Source organism: Staurois parvus, unplaced genomic scaffold (genome assembly GCF_062004578.1).
Source record: "Staurois parvus isolate SC_StPar_1 unplaced genomic scaffold, SC_StPar_1.0 ptg000980l, whole genome shotgun sequence".
Taxonomy (NCBI): domain Eukaryota; kingdom Metazoa; phylum Chordata; class Amphibia; order Anura; family Ranidae; genus Staurois; species Staurois parvus.
The window spans coordinates 2247701-2268871 of record NW_028318776.1 but is presented as its reverse complement, the minus strand read 5'-3'; the positions used below and the strand labels follow the sequence as shown (position 1 = coordinate 2268871).

Genomic DNA, 21171 nt, shown 5'->3' with positions numbered 1-21171 from the left:
CTGGATGGATGCATGGAGGATGGGGGCAGAGTGTGGATGGATGCATGGAGGATAGAGACAAAGTGTGGGATGGATGCATGGAGGATGGCGGCAGAGTGTGGGATGGATGCATAGAGGATGGTGGCAGAGTGTGGGATGGATGCATGGAGGATGGAGGCAGAGTGTGATGTGAATACATAGAGGATGGAGGCAGACTGTGGATGGATGCATGGAGGATGGGGGCAGAGTGTGGATGGATGCATGGAGGAACGGGACAGAGTGTGAGATGGATACATGGAGGATGGAGGCAAAGTGTGGATGGATGCATGGAGGATGGAGGCAGAGTGTTAATGGATGGATGGAGGCAGAGTGTGTGATGGATGCATGGAGGATGGGGGCAGAGTGTGGATGGATGCATCTAGGATGGGGCAGAGTGTGGATGGATGCATGGAGGATGGAGGCAAAGTGTGGATGGCCGCATGGAGGATAGCAGCAGAGTGTGGGTGGCTGCATGGAGGATGGAGGCAGAGTGTGGATGGCTGCATGGAGGCAGAGTGTGGATGGATGCATGGAGGATGGAAGCAGAGCGTGGATGGATGCATGGAGGATGGAGGCAGAGTGTGGATGGATGCATGGAGCATGAAGGCAGAGTGTGGATGGATGCATGGAGGATGGAGGCACAATATGGATGGATGCAGAGTGTGGATGGATGCATGGAGGATGGAGGCAAAGTGTGGATGGCTGCATGGAGGACTGGAGGATGGAGGCAAAGTGTGGATGGATGCATGTAGGATGGAGGCAGAGTGTGGATGGATGCATGGAGGATGTAGGCAGAGTGTGGATGGATGCATGGAGGACGGAGGCAGAGTGTGGATGGATGCATGGAGGCAGAGTGTGGATGTAGGCAGAGTGTGGATGGATGCATGGAGGACGGAGGCAGAGTGTGGATGGATGCATGGAGGATGGAGGCAGAGTGTGGATGGATGCATGGAGGCAGAGTGTGGATGGATGCATGGAGGATGGAGGCAGTGTGTGGATGGATGCACGGAGGCAGAGTGTGGATGGATGCATGGAGGATGGAGGCAGAGTGTGGAGCAGTGACAGTGCTGTGCAGGGATGCTGCTGCTGCATGGCTGGATGACGGCGCAGGCGCCCCGGCTCTATGGCGCTGCAGATGTCGGAGGTGTAAGGACGGAGATCCGGGGGCCAGGCTGGCTCGTGTCACATTGGCACACATCCCCGGCCAATGTGTCCCCGGCATTAGATCGGGAGCTCCGCAGCCAATCCATCCTCGTCTCTCCTCTGTGTACGGAGAGGGAACTCCCAGAGCCAGGCGCGCCCCCGCTACCACTCCAGCGCGGGCACCAAGCAAACATCAGCTCGCCCCCGGCTGGGAGACAGAGAGACCCTCCTCCATTCAGAGCAGCCAGGATCTGTTCTCAGCGAGCCTCTCTCTGCTGCAGCCGCTCTGCACCTCCGGCATCCTCCGCACCGTGCCCGCAGCCGCAGCCAGGTAGACACCAATTCCCGGGGAGCCCCGATGCTGCCTCTGCCCATGCCTAGGACAACTTGAGAAGGTGGCACAGCTCCAGCCTGGCTCGGCTCTCCCACTGAGCCCGGCGATCTGCTCTACACATCCATCCCTGGTGCTGAGCAGTCCCTGTGGTCCCTGGTGCTGGTGTAGAGTCCATGTGTAGAGTGTTGACAAGTGGGCTAGTCACTCCAGCACATGGCATTGTGGCAGAGAGGAGTCCAGGTAGAAGAAGCTCTCACTGGAGTCCTTATGGACTTTCCACCAGTCCTCCTGGACCATGCATGGTCACCTGGAAGTTCATGGCTCTGCTGGTGCTTGGCGATCTTGTCTCTTCTAGCTGCATCCCAATAATCTCATTTTGTTCTCTTTCTCAGGTTCTTATGTAAAGACCCCACTGGAGCCACTATGGAAAGCAGGCTACCCTTCCATAGGAGGAACCTAGTCATGCTCCTCACCCTACTCATGTGGCTGTCAACAAGGTGAGCTCCTTATCTTCTTCACCTTTATATACCATGCATGGACTTTCTACATGGCTCTTCTGTCAGCTGTCACACAGCACTGGGCATGTTTTGCTATTTTAATTAAAGCCTGTCTGACAATGATCCATACAAACCATGAGCTAACTGGAGCCAAATGCATGCACTGTAAAAGTCACATTCATTCAGATAAAGGGAGCTGCTGATGGTTCCAGTGCCCCATAGCTCTTATCTGGTGGAGGCAGCCATGGGTTAATTATGCTCACAAATCAAATCACTTTATCTGACATAAGCGCCAGTGGCAGGCAATGTTTAAAAAGTACAGAGAGAGTCCATGAAGCCAATGAGAATATTGTATTTAACCCTATAGTGCTATTATTGAAGGCATTGAAAGAAGAGGCATGGCAAAAGCCAAAACTGCTGGTACGGTGAGGAGTTGCTGCTGACATGTTGATGCCTTTCCATTTGTTGGACATTGTCTTGTCCCTAGAAAAGTGTAGTCATGAAGCTCTGAGGATTCTCGTATCCTCTAGATGGAGCTAGTATACAATGCCAGGCTCTCTCTCAATAAAACAGTGGGAGCTTTATTAGTCAAGTTTGTGTCTGATTGTTTTCTTGTTTCATAATGGCAACATAAATACATAGCGAGTGTTCTTTACAACTTATATTTATCCTGATGTTCCATTTGTCTGCTCAGCAAAAGGGGTAATCAAACCGCTGCTTTGCAGACGCTATGTATTGTGCAGTTCTTAATATGACAGAGCTGTCCTCAAGGAAGAAAGAATAAAATGCAGTTTCTATTTTTATATATTATATCATCAGTTCCTTTGTGCAGCTATGTACATTTGCTAATATTTGCATTTGTATGTAATAAAAGGACTAGATCTTGTGACATGCTGAAACATTTTAATGCATTATTTGTATAACTACCAGCATACAGGTTTATATGCCTCCATTTGTATGAAAATACATTGCTAGAATTAAAATGTAAATGTCATTTTAAAACCATAAGCAAAGTATTAATGAATGCATGTTGGTGTCCTAGGAAATATTCACACATTCTTATCACTGTGTGGTGTATTGATAATGCATATATATATAATGGATGTCATCTATGTATTGGTATTTGTGATCGCAAGAGATTCCAAGTCTCCATATTTTCTCATAAGAGTTCTGACTTTTAGCAACGAAACTCTAGAACTCAGAATGAATATTTGTTGGACATCAATGATGTCCTTTTAATAATTTAGTATTCAAAAATAGTTTTAGTAGTTTCTGTAGTTTGAGCTAAAGAAGGACAGTGTGACTTTAGAAGGCTAAACATTGTAACAAATACATTTCTAATACTTATTTTTTGACAATGAAACATTTTTTAAATATTAGGATTAATAATTGTATTTCTTTAAAGGTAGGGAGTATATTTAAACATAGCTATGTATCAATTTAGATTATATACTGTTTCATGATACAGAATTTGTAAATATGTAATTGGTATCTATTTTAAAATAGGGGATAATATAAAGAGGGAAAGTCTTACACCTTGTGAAAAACTTGTTTTGATTTAAGCAGCCAATTAGCGTTTAAGGACCTGAAAAAAAGATCTTCAGTACTTGGTCTGGTTGGCTGTTTGACTTAATTGCAGGTATTGGGTTGTCATTATTAATATCCTAAATATATATAGCAATTATATATAATAAATATTTAGTTTAATAACTAAATTGTGATTTTGTGTGTATTAATAAAGTGTGTATTTTTACAATATAAATTTACAATACAAGTTTATAAAATTATTTTCCAAACATATATGCCTTTAGAAGGTTATATTTGTTTAGCCAAAAGTTGGATATTGTCAGACTTTGATACTTTGTTTTAAATGAATCCTTTGCATAATTATCCCCATTTAAAAATAATTCTGTTACTGTCAACAAACATTATAAGTTTTAGCAAATAAACCAACAAAGTGTGATCAAACACTTGGCTTCCGCTAATGTTGCTCTGCTTTGTTCTGTAGCTGTCAGAATAAAACAAGATAGGGAAAGGCAGAATAAACACGTCCCACCACACTGACAAAGCACGTCCAGTTGTGTGAAATGGCCGTTGGCTGGGTTCTTTCCTATTCTTTCCTATCTTGGTGGAGTTTTAAGTTACACTTTTAGTGGACATCAAGAGCTAGAACATTCTTGTTTGATGTATCCATTATCCTACTGCTTTGGGTCCAGGTACCGCTAGGGAGCCATTTACCAAAGAAGATGTTATGTTATTATTGCAGCCATATGTGCAGCTTTTCCTTACACATCAATGGGGTCATGTTCAAAAGTAGAATTTTTTTTTCACTTAACCAAGCAAAGCTGTGTTCACGTCAAACACCCAGTCATGTGCGGGGGCATTAAATAAATAGTATCCTCCTCTGCACATAATTGGGGGTTTGGAGTGCCTACAGCTTCAGTGGTACAGCTGAGTGAAAACAAAATGACTTCTTAGTAAGTCAGCCTCTAAGCCTTAGTAACTTACCAAAATGATCAACTGGCAGACAATTCATACTGTGTTGTAATGGTGATTAGTTATATTGAATGCCATTCTTGCTACCTACTTACACACAAATTTTAAATATATTAGTAAAGCTTAACTCTGAAATTATTTTTATCTAGGCAAGTCCTTGCAGACAGCGTGGATGATGATGCAAAAAATAACATAACCATCTTCACAAGAATTCTAGACAGACTTCTGGATGGGTATGATAATCGTCTCAGGCCGGGATTAGGAGGTAATGTTTCTATAATAGAGTTACTTATGAAATCATGGAACTCATGTGAAAATGAAGTAGTACAATTTAAATTGTTGTTCCAGCAATAATTGTACAGGGTTGGCTAATACTTGAGCACAGTTAATGTTCAGTTTTTGCATCTGTATTCCAAGAATTTCTGGAAATTGCAGTTCTTTAGAAGTGAAGGCTCTTTGCAATGTTTCTTTTGAAAAGTAAAAAAAATTGTTTGAGTTTCAGTATTTCCTCTTTAGTTATCCAGTAAACACAACTGACATATTAACTGTCATTATTACAACATACAGTTTATAATGTAACATTTTTCAAACTACTATTCAGTCTATAAAAGTAACAATATTAACAAGAGGTGTACAATATATTGATTATCTTCATAAAGTGTTCCACACATATATTTTAAATAGTAAAATACTGTTTAATATTAACATAAACTGATAATATTAGAAAGATACAGCATTAGAACAACCAATGGGAGAGATTTACTAAAATAGGTACACACAGAATCTGGTGCAGCTGTGCATAGTGACCAATCTGCTTCTAACTTCAGCTTGTTCAATTATATTTTGACAATAAAACCTAGAATCTGATTGGTCACTATGCACAGCTGCACCAGATTCTGTGTGTACCAGTTTTAGTAAATCCCAACCCATTACATCTATGAAACAATGAACAAATGACCAACAGATCTAAAAAAATTATATAAAATACTTTTACATAATAACCAACAGTGTTACACATTCAATAGCATTGAAATTCATAGAGTGTTGTAGATGCTTATTAGATATATGTCTAGTGGTGGTGTGGCGCAACTTGCGACAGATTTATGTAGGTGTCAGTAAAGTGTACATAAATCAGAAATAGAAATGTCTCAGACAGGATTTTGTTTGCGACACAATGCTTATTCACAGAATGGAAAATATGTCACCAGAACAACCACCAATGCTTACACACAACACTTTACTCCATGATAGAAGAGGTCTTCTTTACCTCCACTTTTCTTATCACTCCTATGATGATATTTCTTTATAAGTTTGTCAAAGCAATAGTGACAGGCAGTAAAAGTGACACAAAGTTGCACACATCAGTACCAACAATAAAATGTCACACCAGTTTCATGAAATTGGCACAAGGCTTCCAACTACATCCACATCACTAGAAATGTGTTGTGAATGCCATACTGAATCGTCCCCATGGTTTCCATAATTTAACAGCAAATATTATAATTCAGTGTTAGCCACTCTCAGTTCGAACTTGTGATAGGTGATATGTGCTGCATCTGTACCAAAAAGTTTAGTAATAACTCTTAGATCCTATAGTCCATCCTTAGCCCCTAGTCCATCTCAGGAGTGAGCAAGAGAGGGTGGCTCCTACCCTACATGCATTGTGACCATGGAGTGTGAACGTAGCTGTCATGTACCAGGAAGCCGAATCAGCAAAAAAAGGAATATGTAGATTTAGAGGAGGCTGGGAATAATAGAAGGTACTTGTCTGAGTTAAAGTGACAGTAAACTCTGGTTTAAAAAAAAAAAAATATTAATGCATGTTGTGACGGAGGGTAGACAGGACAGGACACACAGAGTAGATGGCAAATGCACAAAGCTTTATTGAGGCAAACAGATGACAGTCACTGAATCAGGGAGTTCGCAGGGAGGGCGAATACGCCAGTAAAGGGCGACAAGTAGGGACCAACACACTTAAAGTCCAACACCGAGAGCCAAGAAAGAGTCTCTGTAGCAACTGTAATCCAACAGGGGGGTGGTGTGAGTCTCTGTAGCAATTGTAATCCAACAGGGGGGTAGTGTGGGGTCAGCACAGGAAAAGTTCAAGTGAAGCAGGGAGAGAGCATGTACTCAAGGATCTCTGGTGGCTAGCAGGCAGTCTTCCCCTGCTCTGAGGGGGGTCCTAGGCAGGCTTGGGTCTCTGCAGAGTCTGGCCACGAAGGTCCCTGCCAAAGCTCGGGCTCCTTCAGTGGCTGCACAGGGGTGAATTCTCATGGGAGCGCCCGGCATCAGCTTCTTAAACTCATGCCGGACGCTCACTAGTTGCCTAGGCAACCTGGATGGGCTGGAGCTGGCATGCCCTGTTGCCCGGCAACGAGGCATGCCCCTTGGGCAGGGGCCGCGCCTCTGTGAACGCGGCCTTTGTCCAAGGACATCTGCAAGTGCGGGAGCCTCCCATACACGCGCTTCGGGTGTCAGGGCTCGAGTTGGCTCCAACCTGTCCTAGGAATGCCTTTCATGTCTGCAGGAGGTGAGCGGGGCACCTCCCCCCGCACCTCTCATCCTGAGGTTCTGCTTCAAAGAGAGCAGGGGGGTCTTAGGGAAAGGGTGAGGGACGACAGAGAGAGCAGGGACAGAGCAGGGGGCTGAGAGGGGAAGCAGCTGTGACACATGTTCTCTTAACTTAAAAAATACCTTCTATTGCTTTCAGCCTCCTCCAGATCCTCCATGGTGAACATAGTCACCCTCTCTTGCTCACTCCTGAATTGGAGAATTGGACTAGGAACTATGGACTATGTGATTTGTAGTGTGCATAGAGCTGTGTATATAACTACAATTAAAATGAGAAGGTCAGGAGCCCATGAGGGGCTTTACAAGGAGTAAGAAAGACCGGTAGAAAATAATTTAATAAAAAATAGATCACAGAGCCATAAAATAGTGGATGTGTTTGGATTATTATAGGAAAATAAGGATATTGTATAGTGCCACTTCAAGAATACATACAGTGGTTGCATATAATTGTTTAATGGAAACAGAAACAACACTTCCTGGGCTCAGAGACCCAGATCAAGGGTGGTTGGATGGATAGATCACTAAGGAAGTTCATCCACCAATGGATCAAAGGTTGTGCAGCTCTTAACAAGGCTGGGGAAGCCCAACCAGTACTGCAAAGTGAAAACAAAAAGAAAGTGCACCAACCTTGCGCAATAACTCAATACAAAAACTGTGCTTTTTTTAAAATGAGATACTGTATATACTCACAAACAAAGCAGTATAACAAGTGTATAAAATCCTGAAAGGAACATTGAAGTGCAAGACCTGTGTGAGTCACATCAAGAGGGGAGACGCTCAGAGTTCAGCTGACGCATTTTCAAAGGGGGGGTCCCTTCTTCCTCTTCTTCCCCCCCTTCGAAATGCACCAGCTGAACTCTGAGAGTCTCCCCTCTTGATGTGACTTGCATTGGTCTTGCACTTCAATGTTCCTTTCAGGATTTTATACGCTTGTTATACTGCTTTCTTTGTGAGTATATATCTCATTTTAATAAAATCACAGTTTTTTATTGAGGTAATGCGCAAGGTTGGTGCACTTTCTTTTTGTTTTCACGTTGCATATAATTTTTTAAACCAGAGTTTAGTGTCATTTTATGACAAGAATACATAGAACCAAGCAAGATTGTGCAGCATAGAATGTATGGCAAGAGGATGAGGTTGTGCGCTCTACAAGCTTGCTTGCTCTGTCTTTGAACAATAATGTGGCAGTTTTTTTAAAAAAAATTTAATGGTTAATTTAGTGAACTTTCTGACTTTAGCACAACAGCTGTGTTTTGAGTTTGCAGAGTGATCATCGTCGCCACTTAGCTTTTCTTTTTATATGTAGCTGAGTTTTGCAACTATTTATACCTGTTTCCCTTAGATTAGGGATGCAAATCCTGTGAGTCAGGATTCCAAATGTGCTTCCGCCATCAGTTTTTTGAGTACTCCTGATTATTGGATATGACATTTATTCTATTAGATGCTGTTGTAAACCATTTATGTTTTGAAGTCCTAGATCAGTCTTCCTCAACCTTTAACCCCGAGGAACCCTTGAAATAATAGTAACACCCCAGGGAACCACTGCTAAATATGAATACACCTACAGCTAACAGTAAATTTGCATCATCAGTTAGATGTTGTAGATATAGTCAATAAAATAATGAATTATGTGGCATTCCCACAGTTTTTGACACCCATGGTGGATCATTTTTTGGCCCCTTTCATTAGTAGCCAGTAAGAGAAGAAAAGCCCCCTCACATTAGTGGTCTTTTGGAAAAATTCCATCCTTAGAGACAGCCAAAATGAACAAACGTTTCAGCTGTTACTTATATAAGAGAAAAGGTCAGAGGATCCATTGGTCTTAGACCACTAGCTCTGCCCATTTGGGTCTGTAACTATATAGGTATCAATCAGATGTGAAGTCAGTCCACCATTGCTTATTGCTCAAAAAAACCCTAGCAATCTGTGGAGGGACTCTAGGGTTGCCCTGGTTGAGAAAGGCTGTCCTATGGAATGAGTGATTAGCAGTCTGGGTTCATTAAATATAGTATAATGACACTAGGATAACAACCATAATCCAATGACATACTTGGTTCAGTCCACCTACCATCTACTACAGAGAAGTACAAACAATAATTAGATAGCTCTGTGAGTGCTGAGTGCTATCATGGAATTCTTAATTATTCACTGATTGGCACATTATATCTTTAAAAGGGTAATGCAGTTTTAACCACTTTTTAAATGCATGGATTATGTAGATGATGTTTTAGCTGTTTGGCTTATATAGGTCTAGCTAAATGCTGGTATCCTCTGACTCTGTAGGGTTAATATACTAAGGCAGTGTTTGTCAACATTTTTTCAGTCAAGGCATCCTTTAAAATTCTGTGCAATCTTGAGGTGCCCATTACAAAATGTAAAATAACTAAACAAATAGTTTTTCAGAATGCAGCAACATTGTAGGACACCCAACATTAGAGATGATTTACTCTTCCAAAGCAAATACATTTTTGCACACTAGTACTGACTAGTATTCCATTGTTTCTCTTCTCCCTCAGCTTCTCTGTCTCACTCAGCTAGTATGACCCCAATGGTTACAGAGAGGGGCAGGGAAGGGGAAAGCAAGGATGCTGTGCTGGTGCCCGATGTCCTTCTTTTCAACTGATTACATCATTGGCTGTTATGTCACCAGTGGCTAGAAGGTTGTAATGGTGCACAATGAAAACCTGTGGCTTTGTGTAACTAAAAGGCAGGCTTGATCCACCTGCTGGCTTGTATCCATTGTTTGGGCAACATTTAGGCATTTTGTCAAGGCACCCCTGAAGAAACCTGAAGGCACCTCAGGGTGCCCGGGCACCCTGGTTGAAAAAGGCTGTACTAAAGCAACAGAGGCCGTTTACTTTGCAGAGCGGTTTTTCACTTTAGAAGTGTATCTTTTCCTTGGAAAATTATTTTTATAGGATACCCTGTATTCTCTTTTAAATGCCAATCATGTGTGATGGCCCTAGAAAGACAGAATGTTTGCCAGCACGATTGGATGATTGAGGTGAGCTTCACCTTTTTTGCTAATCTCAGGGAACATTCACTTTTCCAAGTAAACATGCGTTTAGTAATTCAACCCCAATATCTACTGTCACTTGGGGGGAGGTTGTCCGACTCTGAGAGGAAGGATGAGGAAGCAGGGTCAGCATTTGGTGGACTCACAATTTCTACACAGATCTGCCTCCCTGTCCTTTATTTTAGAGTAGAGGTCTTCATCTAAGCATTTAGGGTGTCTAAAACTGGTTATACACTAGTAGAATTTTTTCCAAAATGTTTCGTTTTAAGAATATTTGTTCAATTTTGTAATTGTTATTGGGGTGAAATTAGTGTTCAGTTTGGATCACAGTAGGAAGAAAATTCAAAGGAGGAGAATTAAACATTAAACAAACCTATTTCTAATAATGTATGTGATCATTGTTTGGGAAATTACATTCATTCCAAAATCAAATGTTAAAAGCAGGCAAACATTTTTTGGCACTGTTGAGCAACATTTGTGCAGTCATAGTATGTACAAATAATTTTCATACAAATGTTTATATGAATATTCATTCATTCATTACAAAATTGATTAGTGTATAACCAGCTTAACTGTACTTTAAATAAAGGGTACAGCTTTATACTTTATACTGATTAGTTACGTATAGCGCATTTATACCTATACACACACATTATTGGCTGTATATTTTTGTGCTCTATGATTTAATTTTGCTTGCTTTATTATGATTTTTAGTGTACAGTAACATTTAATTTTAACACCAAGATTTTAGCTAGGTTATCTGTTCCTGTTTTTCACCTCTGAAAATTAGAAAAATGTGGTGTGGTCCTTTGAACCTCTTAGCAAGTCATGACAACACTGCCTATGTTAAAATATATCTAAACCCAAGCACAAAAATGTAATATATTGGAGTATGCCAGTCATTAGATGATGTAGCTGCATTAGTTTTTTTTCAAGTTTTTTATTTTTACCTGGTGATTTTGCTGTGAAAACATTTCCTGTCCCAAGGTGACAGTGCTCACTCACTGTACCTCATCTATGGAGGAGCAGCGTTGTCACCCTAGAACAGAAGGTGTGTTAGGACTAAGGAACACCTGCACCTCTCCTCATCTCCAGATGATAGAGGGTGTCCTGTAGTTCACAGGGCTTATCTCTTCTGGCTTAAGATATACTGCAGAATGCACAGGCATAGTTAATAGAAACTTGCAAGTTCACTGGTTTTCTTGCAGGATTAATGGTTTTTTTTCTTTTCGCTTATCGAACAGATCTAACAAGACACTTTCAGTGGTATATTGAAAAGAACAAAATATAACAAATAAGAGAAATTCATTGTTGGGGTTTATATACACTTTAATACATTAGGAGAGGAACTGCCATGGGCACCTTCACCTATTGCTGCTAAAAGCCACAGGGTTTACATTTTGTTTCATTTAATACATCTGATCCATCACAACATTTTTTCAATGTGTTCTGTGCAATATGAAGTTATACCTTTGGAATGATTTCGTAGTTAACAGTGGCAAAGCCATAGGCCCCAGGGCCCCCCATAGTTGTGGATTTGTTAAAACAAAAAATCGTCAAGTTGTATAGTGCTGCTGGACTTGGGTTTAATTTGTTGTGTTTTAGAACTGTAACAGCGAATCCCAAAGTGCTGCAACCTCCCTCTATTTATTGTGTGGCCTGTGGCCAGTAAGCGAAAAGGATTATTGTGGCTTGTTGACATATAGTTATAAATAGGATACAATGTGCATTAAGAGGCAGACCACTGTCATTCATGATTATTTTAATTACAAATAATGATTAAATAAAGCACAAATAGGCACTAATCACTAAAGAAACATTATGGAGCTTGGTGGTTTTTTGTTTTAGTTCACCGATGGTTTTGGGGTCAGTTTTCTTAGGAATTTCCACAGTGAATGGAACATTCATAGCTGCATTTCTAAAACACTGCACATGGTTTTAAATATTCTGTGTTCATTCTATAGTACAGTCTATCCTAACTTTCTATCTTTGAAGGAAACCTTAAATTAATTTTCAGGTCGTAAGGAACCCCTGCTAAATATTATTATATCTAAACTGCATGACACATTAGTGCTATCAGTAACTTGGAAACTGTAATCATAACAGCAATGATTTATATTATAAAATTAGAAATAAAAAATATTGGCCAGAAAAAAGGCAGTCGGTGAAAAGTGTAGTACATCCTTCCAATGGGTGGTTAGAAGAGAAACCCTGCTTACATTGTTGGTCAGGGAAGCAATGATATCTGAGGCCAGGTGGGAAGGGCCCCCTTACAATGGTGGTCAGTGGAGAAAGGCTTCCTTAATTTAATGGTCAAGTTAGAAGGACCCCCTTATATTGGTGGTCAGCAGAGAAGTGTTTCTTACATTTATGGTCATTTGAACTAGGGACCCTTCACATCGACAGTTGGAGGAAGAATGCCCTTTACATTAGTAGCCAATGGAGAAGGCCATCCTTAAACTGATGCCCAGTAGAAAATTGCCCCAACTGCGAAGGTCAGTGAAGAAGGCCCCCCCTTACATTGGTGGTCAGCAGAGAAGAGACCTTTACATCTATAATGAGTGGGACAAGGGCTCTCACAATAATGGACAGTTGGCAAAAGAATACCCTTTTTATTAGTGGCTAGGAACTCCAATGATCGGCTTTACTGTATGGTGTAGTAGAACTGGAGATGCAAGAATACGGTGTGGGACATTATTTTGGTGCATGTCAGAACATCAGAACAGAGATAAAAATAACACTGAACTCTAATGCAGAATGCAAAACTATAGGCAGTGTTGAGTAGAAAAATGTCTGATGTCTGTGGTTATATTTATTACTTTGATGGGGGACAAAGGATTGGAGTATGGGACAGTTTATTAAAAATATCCTTGTTACTTAACATCAGTCTGCACTCATCCCCTCTGCTTAATACATTTTCTGGAGTCCTCATTAATAGCAAATCTTATAACAAGTTAAATACATAGGTGAAATACATATTAGGTAGCTATTTTACTTGCCAAAGGATTTATATTTCTGCCCATCTAGTTCTGAGATTTACACAGCTCTGCCCCAATGCACAGTTGTTTCTGGCAAGGAAGGAAACCAGATTTTCCTTTGCTGCAGTTGAGTAAAACCAGGTTCACATGTGCTGAAATTTGGCTGGTTCCGCAGGGATTGGCCTGATTTCAGTCTGTGTTTACCTCATCTGTTCAACAGAAGCCAGTCATCGTACTTGCTTTGTTGTTGAATGGTCATGCTGAAAAAACAGCATTTGATCAGCACTTACAGCCAATTGCTGTTGCACTGATCTGTGTTTTCTGACAGTGGGGGTGGGGTAAGGGTTGGTGTCAGAATACAATAATGCTGTGGCAGGGAAGATCCCTGCATCCACATCACTTGTGTGGATGTGGGGATCTGTCAGCTGTTTCATTCAACCCTGCTTAACACTTGCAAGTCTTAACCTCCTCCAGCCTGTTACTGGGCAATAAAATCTACATACTGATAAGCTTGGCTCTAACTCATGAACACTGAAGCATTACTGATGGGCTCCTTGTGATGCTTCTGCCTCTCCCAGTCTGAGCTCAGCTGTAAAGTGATTGTGAGAGCAACACTAACAGAAATGCAGGTGTTCCATGCAATTCAGTGCACAGGGCTGGCTACATGTGTTTCTGTACACACTGTACAAGACCAATACTAAGCCACATTCAGGTACTCCATTCAGGTGCTTTCAATAAAATACATTTATTAGTGTATTAAAGAATACAGAGTTGCATTACCTTAAGCATCTTATATCACTGCCTGGAGTTATTTAAGACTGTAGACTCTGCACACTTTAAAAACAATGTAAAGAGTCATTAGTCTTTAAATCAAGTGTGCAGTATTTTATTTTTAGGTGTATGGGTGTACAGATTATATTATAGTATTATTAAACTTGATCTGATTATTTATATAAAATATTTACTGTTCATTGTTATTATCCTAGAGCAGACATTCTCAACCAGGGTTCAATCAAACTCTATGGTTCCTCTGGAGATTGCTAGGAGTACCTTTAGCTGTGGCTGATTGACCTCCTATTGTTTCTCCCTTAATTGTTAAAAGGCCAACACCACTTGGCAGAGCTGGCACCATGATACCAATGATCATTTTAGCTGTCTGTAAGGGTGGCATTCTAGCCAACACTGTAAGGCAGGCATTCCTTTCACTGCCAGTCATTGTAAGGTATATTTTTTTCATCTGGCTCTCTAATAATCTTAAGCAGGGGATTCTTCAGACCTGAAAATTATTTTAAGGGTTCCTCTGGGGTTAAAATGTTGGGAAAGACTGTTCTAGAGAACATCTAGACTGGTTATGCTTTCTTGTTGCTTCCCAAGCTCTGAGATTTGTGATGGAAGTTAGACATGTAGATACCTTTTTGTTTTAACCACTTTACATCCGCCCTATAGCAGTTTTACTTCTACAGGGTAACTGTTCTGTGCAAAATCACACACACACACACACACACACCTTTGCACTTCTGCGTCACAGGGGATCACTTATTGTTATTTATTTCAGGTACTTATATAGCACAGTGAATTTACACAGAGCTTTACATTTATATTGTACATTCACATCAGTCCCTAACCCTCAAGGGGCATACAATATAAAGTCCCTAACTTACGTTCATATACTAGGGCCAATTTAGATAGGCGACAATTAACCTACCAGCATGTCTTTAGAGTGTGGGAGGAAACCAGAGTACCTGGAGGAAACCAATGCAGGGCACAGGGAGAACATGCAAACTCCAGGCAGGTGGTGCTGTGGTCAGGTTTTGAATCAACAACCCTAGTACTGCCAGGCGGAAGTGCTAACTATTTAGCCATTTAGCAGGTGGTGCTGTGCTGCACACTTCTGCTGTGAACTTCCACAACAGGAGCTGTGCCTATGGCACAGTTCTGTTGAGACAGGAGAAAGTGATGGATTGTGTGTCCCTGCAGAGCTGGTAACAGGATCCATCATCTCCTCTTGTACCAGCACCATCTAGTGTACACCAAGCACATAGCTAGGTACACACTTAACCCTTTGATCACCATCCTAGATGTTAACCTCTTCCCAACCCGTGTCATTAATAGTGTATATTTTTAGCACTGATTACTGTATTAGTGTCACTGGCTCCAACAAAGTGTCAGTATAAAATTGTCTGCTGCAATAGCGCAGTCCCACCATTACTAGTATAAAAAAAAAACATTTTTTATTCCAGTATATGTCCCATAGTTTGTAGACGCTATAACTTTTGCGCAAACTAATCAATATAAGCTTATTGAAATTTTTTGTTACCAAAAATATGTAGCAGAATACATTTTGGCCTAAACTTATGAAGAAATTTGATTTTTACATTTTTTATTGGATTTGTTTTATAGTCTTTTTTTGTTTATAACGCAAAAATGTCAAACTGCAGAGGTGATCAAATACCACCAAAAGAAAGATCTATTTGTGGGAAAAAAAGGACATAAATGTCATTTGGGTATAGTGTTGCATGGCTGTGCAATTGTCAGTTAAAGTAACAGAGCCACATCACAAAAAATGGCTTGGTCAGGAAGGGGGGGGGGGGGTCAAGTGGTTAAGCAGGTCCTTCTGTGCTGTGCATTTGGTATACTTTGAAGGCTTTCAACATATTCATATTGTAACTTTTTTTTTTTAAATAATTCCTTCGGCTGGAAAGTATGACAATATATATTTTGTATTTACTAATCAATCAATCACTGATAATAAGCGGCATACCACAAAATACACATCCATGTGTGTAGCGATGAACAAGCAAGTGACCATCATTTTGCAGCAAGGGTGCGTGAACACTGCCAAGACACGCTGGCGTTATGTAAGCTTGATGTTAGTAAATCTGGTCCTTTGACACATAAATCTGATTATAATAAGGCATTTCTTTTAATCAATACCTAATCCATTAATAGTATGTTTTAATATTATAAAGTGACCTTTTTATGGTATATTAGATCTTTAAATTGGTAATCTGACCTTTTTTTTATATTTTCCATTTGCTGCATCTCTGAATCATCCCTTTATCAATGGGTTACATTTGCTCTGCTGCACTTTTATTATGACAAGGGCAAATCAGACACATGGGATCATTAAATATCCTGTACACTGAGGGTATCATTATTTCTCAGTTGTGGAGCCTGCGGCACAGGTCTTGCTTTCTATTGTGAAGACAGCCTATTTCTTTGCTTGGAAAGGAAAGCGATTTCACCTGATGTTTTTTCTTTTATGTTACATTGTGTTCATTTAAGTGTAAATATAGATGTAAATGGCGGGTGTTTTACGTCTTTTGGAATAGTACTATTCCGTGTTTTGATTGACAGCACACTAAATCAGACAAACGTTCTGGACTAAGTGCACTTTCCACCCAAAAAGTAATATTTAATTAGTTCTGGGATCTGCAGTCAAAATGACTACAGGTCACACTACTTTATTTATATAAAAAGGTTGCCTGATAATGATTGGAACAGTGTTTACTTGCTCAGTCGTCCTCCTCTGACTAGAGGCTTCTGTCCGCTGCGAGAGGATTACAGGAAGGTGAAGTCTCTGGTAGACTAGCTCAGTGCTTAAAATTTCAAGTCCTGAGCTACTAGCCTGGCCTTAGGACCCTACACCCCTAATTCTATCCACACACACATACAAATACACACACATACACACAAATATACACACATACAAATACACACATACAAATGTACACACACAGCCCTATAAAAAATTGCAGTACTCTGTTACCTTCACTCACAGAGCCGGGTACTGCACTCTAGGGGGAGGCAGAGAGCACAGCACACACTCCTTCCTTTGCTTTCACTTTGCTCAACTATTGTGCAGTCTGACGGCTCCCAGTGCGAGTGACAGATCCGGCCCTGAGTTTCGAGCCTGCCCAGCAAGACGGCCCTAGGGACACACTCGCTCCCATCATAATTTTCACTTGCCAATGCGAGCAGGTGAGTGAAAATTTCAAGGCCTGGACTAGCTCATGGTGAATAATTGCAAGCATGCTACAGAAAGCAACACTTTTCAATGATAAGGCATCATGCACACTGGGCATTATAAAAACGCCAGTAGCGTTAGCTGTAGAATGTTGCAATAAAAACATGAGTTTTTACGCATCTTTAGGCTCAAAAACGCTCATAAACTCCAGAAGCCGCGTTTTTATAGCATTTTTCAGCTTTTATCAGTGTTAGAGCATTTTTAGTCCTCATGCACAGTTGACGTTTTTACAGCTGCTGTTTTTGGTTTTTTACTTTTTTATCTACAGCTAGCAAACCCCCCAGCATGTTATCCTTTGTGTCCATGCACACATAGACTGTAATCAATGTTTTTTGGCTGGAAAAAACCCCCAGAACTAGTGGGTTTATAGAGGAATTTTTTAGCTGTAAAAATGCTCTAACACTGAAAAACGCGGTAAAATGCGTAAAGTGGCACAAACTGATGTTTTTGGACTATTTTTGACCCCCAATTGGGGGGTAAAAAAACACTAAAAAACGCAAATGTTAAAAAATGCAGGGGAAAACACCGCTAAACGCCAATGCAAAAACGCAAAAAGCTGAAAAACTAACCTTCTTGATGTGACTTTACACAGCTAACGTTAATAGCATTATCAAAACGTCCAGTGTGCATGAGGACTTACAGCTACAAAAAACTCCTCTTGAAACCCACTAGTTCTGAGGTTTTTTCCAGCCAGAAAATGATCCTGCCACAAAACGCTGATGAAAGCCTATGTGTGCATGGACACATAGGATAACATGCTGGGGAGTTTACTGGCTGTAGGAAAAAACACCAAAAAAAGCCAAAATCAGCCGCTGTATAATAATAGTAATGATAATGAGGACTTAAGAACAGGGGTTAATTTACTAAAGACAAATATTCCGTGCACTTCAAGTGCTGTTGCACTCATTTTCCCCAGAACTTGGTGAATGTGGAGAAGCTCTGCTCATTTCAATCGTCCAATCACATGCAGGCAAAAATGTTTTTTTTTCAATTTTCCTTGCGATCGGATATTCTTTACAAAGAGAAGCTTTAACACATTCACTAAGCTCTGGGGTAAATTAGTTCAACTGCATGTACAAATTGCACAGGCTATTTGCCTTTAGTAAATCAACCCTACGGGCTCCTACGTTCAGCACTGGAACCAGATGCTGGGGAAAGTTATAGTTGAAAATATTAAAACACAGTTGTGTGCATTTCTATATTTATTTAAAACACTTTTTTCATACAGCTAGCATTAATACCCAAATATTGAAAATGATCTTCTGTTATCCCTCCTACACATTAGCAGTCAGATTGGGAGAAAGAATGTGTTGATGGAGAAGATAGCAAGCCAGAGGACAAGTTGTCAACTTGTGTTGCTGCTAGCTTGTGTTTTTGTGCTGGAGAGGAGAAAGCTACTACACTAGTCTCTCTCTGACAAATGTAGCTGCTGGTTTGTACTGTGCACTTGTAGTATTCCCCTCTTAAGTAGCTGTGGAAGGTTTTGGACTCAATGTTTGATTAGTATGAAGGGAGCAGAGGAGACATGGGCTGCGTGGCAAGCAGATGTTCAGTCTGCCAGTGTTCAGGGGAGGCTAGGGCTCTGCTGGCTCTCTTTGCTTGGTATCTGTACTGACCCCTCACTTCTGTGCTCTATCAGTTGGAACTAATTAAGTATTAATTTCTATGCTACAGTGTAGTTGGATAGCAGTGGAGGGAGTAGGTGCAAGCTAGCCAACCACGCTGAGTAGCAACCTCAACACAGATTTTAACTGGGTACCTTGGCGAGTCTAACAAAACTTTTTAAGTTCTGGTGAGACTCAACTGTTCATTTATGGGATTTTATTTTTTCAACTGTCATCTTCTGTGGTAGTTGCTGTGACAGGCTACTTCTTTCTGTGGGTGCCCCCTCAGCAAGCTGTGTGCTAAGGGGGCACCTGTGTGTGCGCACGTCTGACCCAGGCTGTGTATGTTCATAGACGCACACAGTGTGGCTTGGACATGCCTCCACTCCTTACTCACAGGATTTGAATGACAGCAGCATGAGCCAATGGCTGCCACTGCTCTCATTGTCTCCTGTGAAACCATAAAGAGGGTGCGGTGGTGCCGCAGCTGGCACATCGCTGGATTGGTGGAGGAGTCCAGTAAATGTTTAGGGAGGGGGGTAGGCACAACAAATTGTGGGATGTTTTCACCTTAATTCAAATCAATTGAGTACTGTCCATGATACTTTTTTTTATTTGTGATAACATACTATTTTTTCAATTGCAGTGCAAATAATAAAGTATCACGGATAGTACATAAATGATTTCTGTTGCAAGTGCACTAATACAGCTACAATCACCTCAACCTTAATCCATTAAGGAAAAAAAAACATATTTACTTTAGAACCACTTTAATATCGATGTATTATCTGCTTCCCATTCCCAGATTAGATCTGCTGATAGCTCCAAATGACCTTAAACATTGTGTGGATTGGGAGCAATATGTCCAATACCCCTTTTTTATCTGCAGCTACTGTATTGTCAAACCATCACCATAGCGTCCTTATTCTAAGCAGTGCCCACCTTTATTATATATGAAAAGTACTGTATCAAAAACATCTTCTATTTTTATCTTTGCATTTTGCTGTGGTTTTACTGTATATCAGGAAAAAATCTAAACAATTGCACAGTTTATGTCCCATACTATTTCACAATTGTTCTCCCTGCCCGGCCCAAGATGCTGATAGTGCTGTTGATGTTGTGCTGTGGGGCTGCTGCATCCCAGAAGGAGCAACAAAAAAAAAAAAAAAATGAAATCTCTATCTCTACCTTAAGCATCGCCATCATCAGCAGAAACCTCTATGTTCAAGGTGCTGATGGTGCAGATCCCGCTAATTGACAAAACAATAAAGTCAATTACCTCAATTTCCCCCAGCAATACACTTTTTCCCCTATAATATGTATATTTGAATAGAGTTATAGGTGTGTATATCAAACGGGGGTGAGATGTGTAGGAACTCAGTAGGGAGTATGTTATCTACTTTGCCAGGATTAAAACAAAAATTAACTCTTTTAAAGCTTGTAGTGAGAAAACATAAAAATTGCAGCAGATTTTTATGGCCCAAACAGTATTTCAGGGCCAAGTCAGGGGAATAGCTATTAGGGCAAAAGAAGTGTGGTGATCTAATGGCCACTTACTGTCACTTGATGCATTCATTTAAAGCTGAACTATGGGCACAAAAAGTTTTATTTGAAAATATTTCTTAGTAGCTGCAAAAGAATATAAATCCATTTTGTGTGCCCCGAATGCCTCTGCAAACCCAAATATTACCTCGTAAATTTAACAGTGACATCATCACTGTGCTTTATATAACCTGTGCTGTAGAACTGTGGGGGGGAACCAGCAGGTCTTCCCACTACTAGCAGTGTGGAGAAACCTACAGGAGGGGCAGATACAAGACCAATCCCCCTGCTCAAGGAGGGAGATCAGTAACCTTATTCCTGGAAGCTCCTGCACAGAAACAAGTTTTCACACTGTGTTACTGTACAGATCTGGAATAAATACACAAAGGACACCAAAATGCAGGTAAAATACCTCTTATATGTCTTGTATTTAGACAATACAGGCGTACCTTGGTTTAAGAATTTAAATCGTTCTGCGGGACTTTTCGTATTGCGAACAAGTCTTTTATCTGTGCATTGAAAACCAATTAATCCGTTCCGGAGGTCAGAAAAAAGTAAAAAAATAAGTCTTTTATCTGTTCAAAACTCTTTATAAAGTGTACTTTAAAGGCATAAATACTGTACAGGGACATGATGAAAAATGAATTCGTAAATGCATTGAAAACCAATTAATCCGTTCCGGAGGTCAGAAAAAAGTAAAAAAAAGTTTTATCTGTTCAAAACTCTTCATAAAGTGCACTTTCAAGGCATAAAGGGACATAATTTAAAAAAAATCGTAAATGCATTGAAAACCAACTAATCCGTTGCGCAGGTCAGAAAAAAGTAAAAAAATTCTTATTTGTTCAAAACTGTTTATAAAGTGCAGTTTAAAGGCATAGTATTGTACAGGGACATGATTAAAAAAAATTCATAAATGCACTGAAAACCAATTAATCCATTCGTATT

The 21171-nt window shown here is 40.5% G+C and overlaps 1 protein-coding gene across 1 annotated transcript in view; it reads left to right on the top strand.

Annotated features, from left to right (window-relative positions):
- Nucleotides 1-425: 425 nt before the first annotated feature.
- GABRA2 (gamma-aminobutyric acid type A receptor subunit alpha2) overlaps nt 426-21171 on the top strand; it is a 242586-nt gene continuing 221840 nt past the window's right edge. Inside the window, exons 1-3 of the mRNA XM_089657297.1 lie at nt 426-1492; nt 1888-1992; nt 4638-4753. Of these exons, the coding sequence (XP_089513423.1) occupies nt 825-1492; nt 1888-1992; nt 4638-4753 (889 nt within the window). The 5' untranslated portion in view covers nt 426-824. The remainder of the gene's footprint in view (nt 1493-1887; nt 1993-4637; nt 4754-21171) is intronic.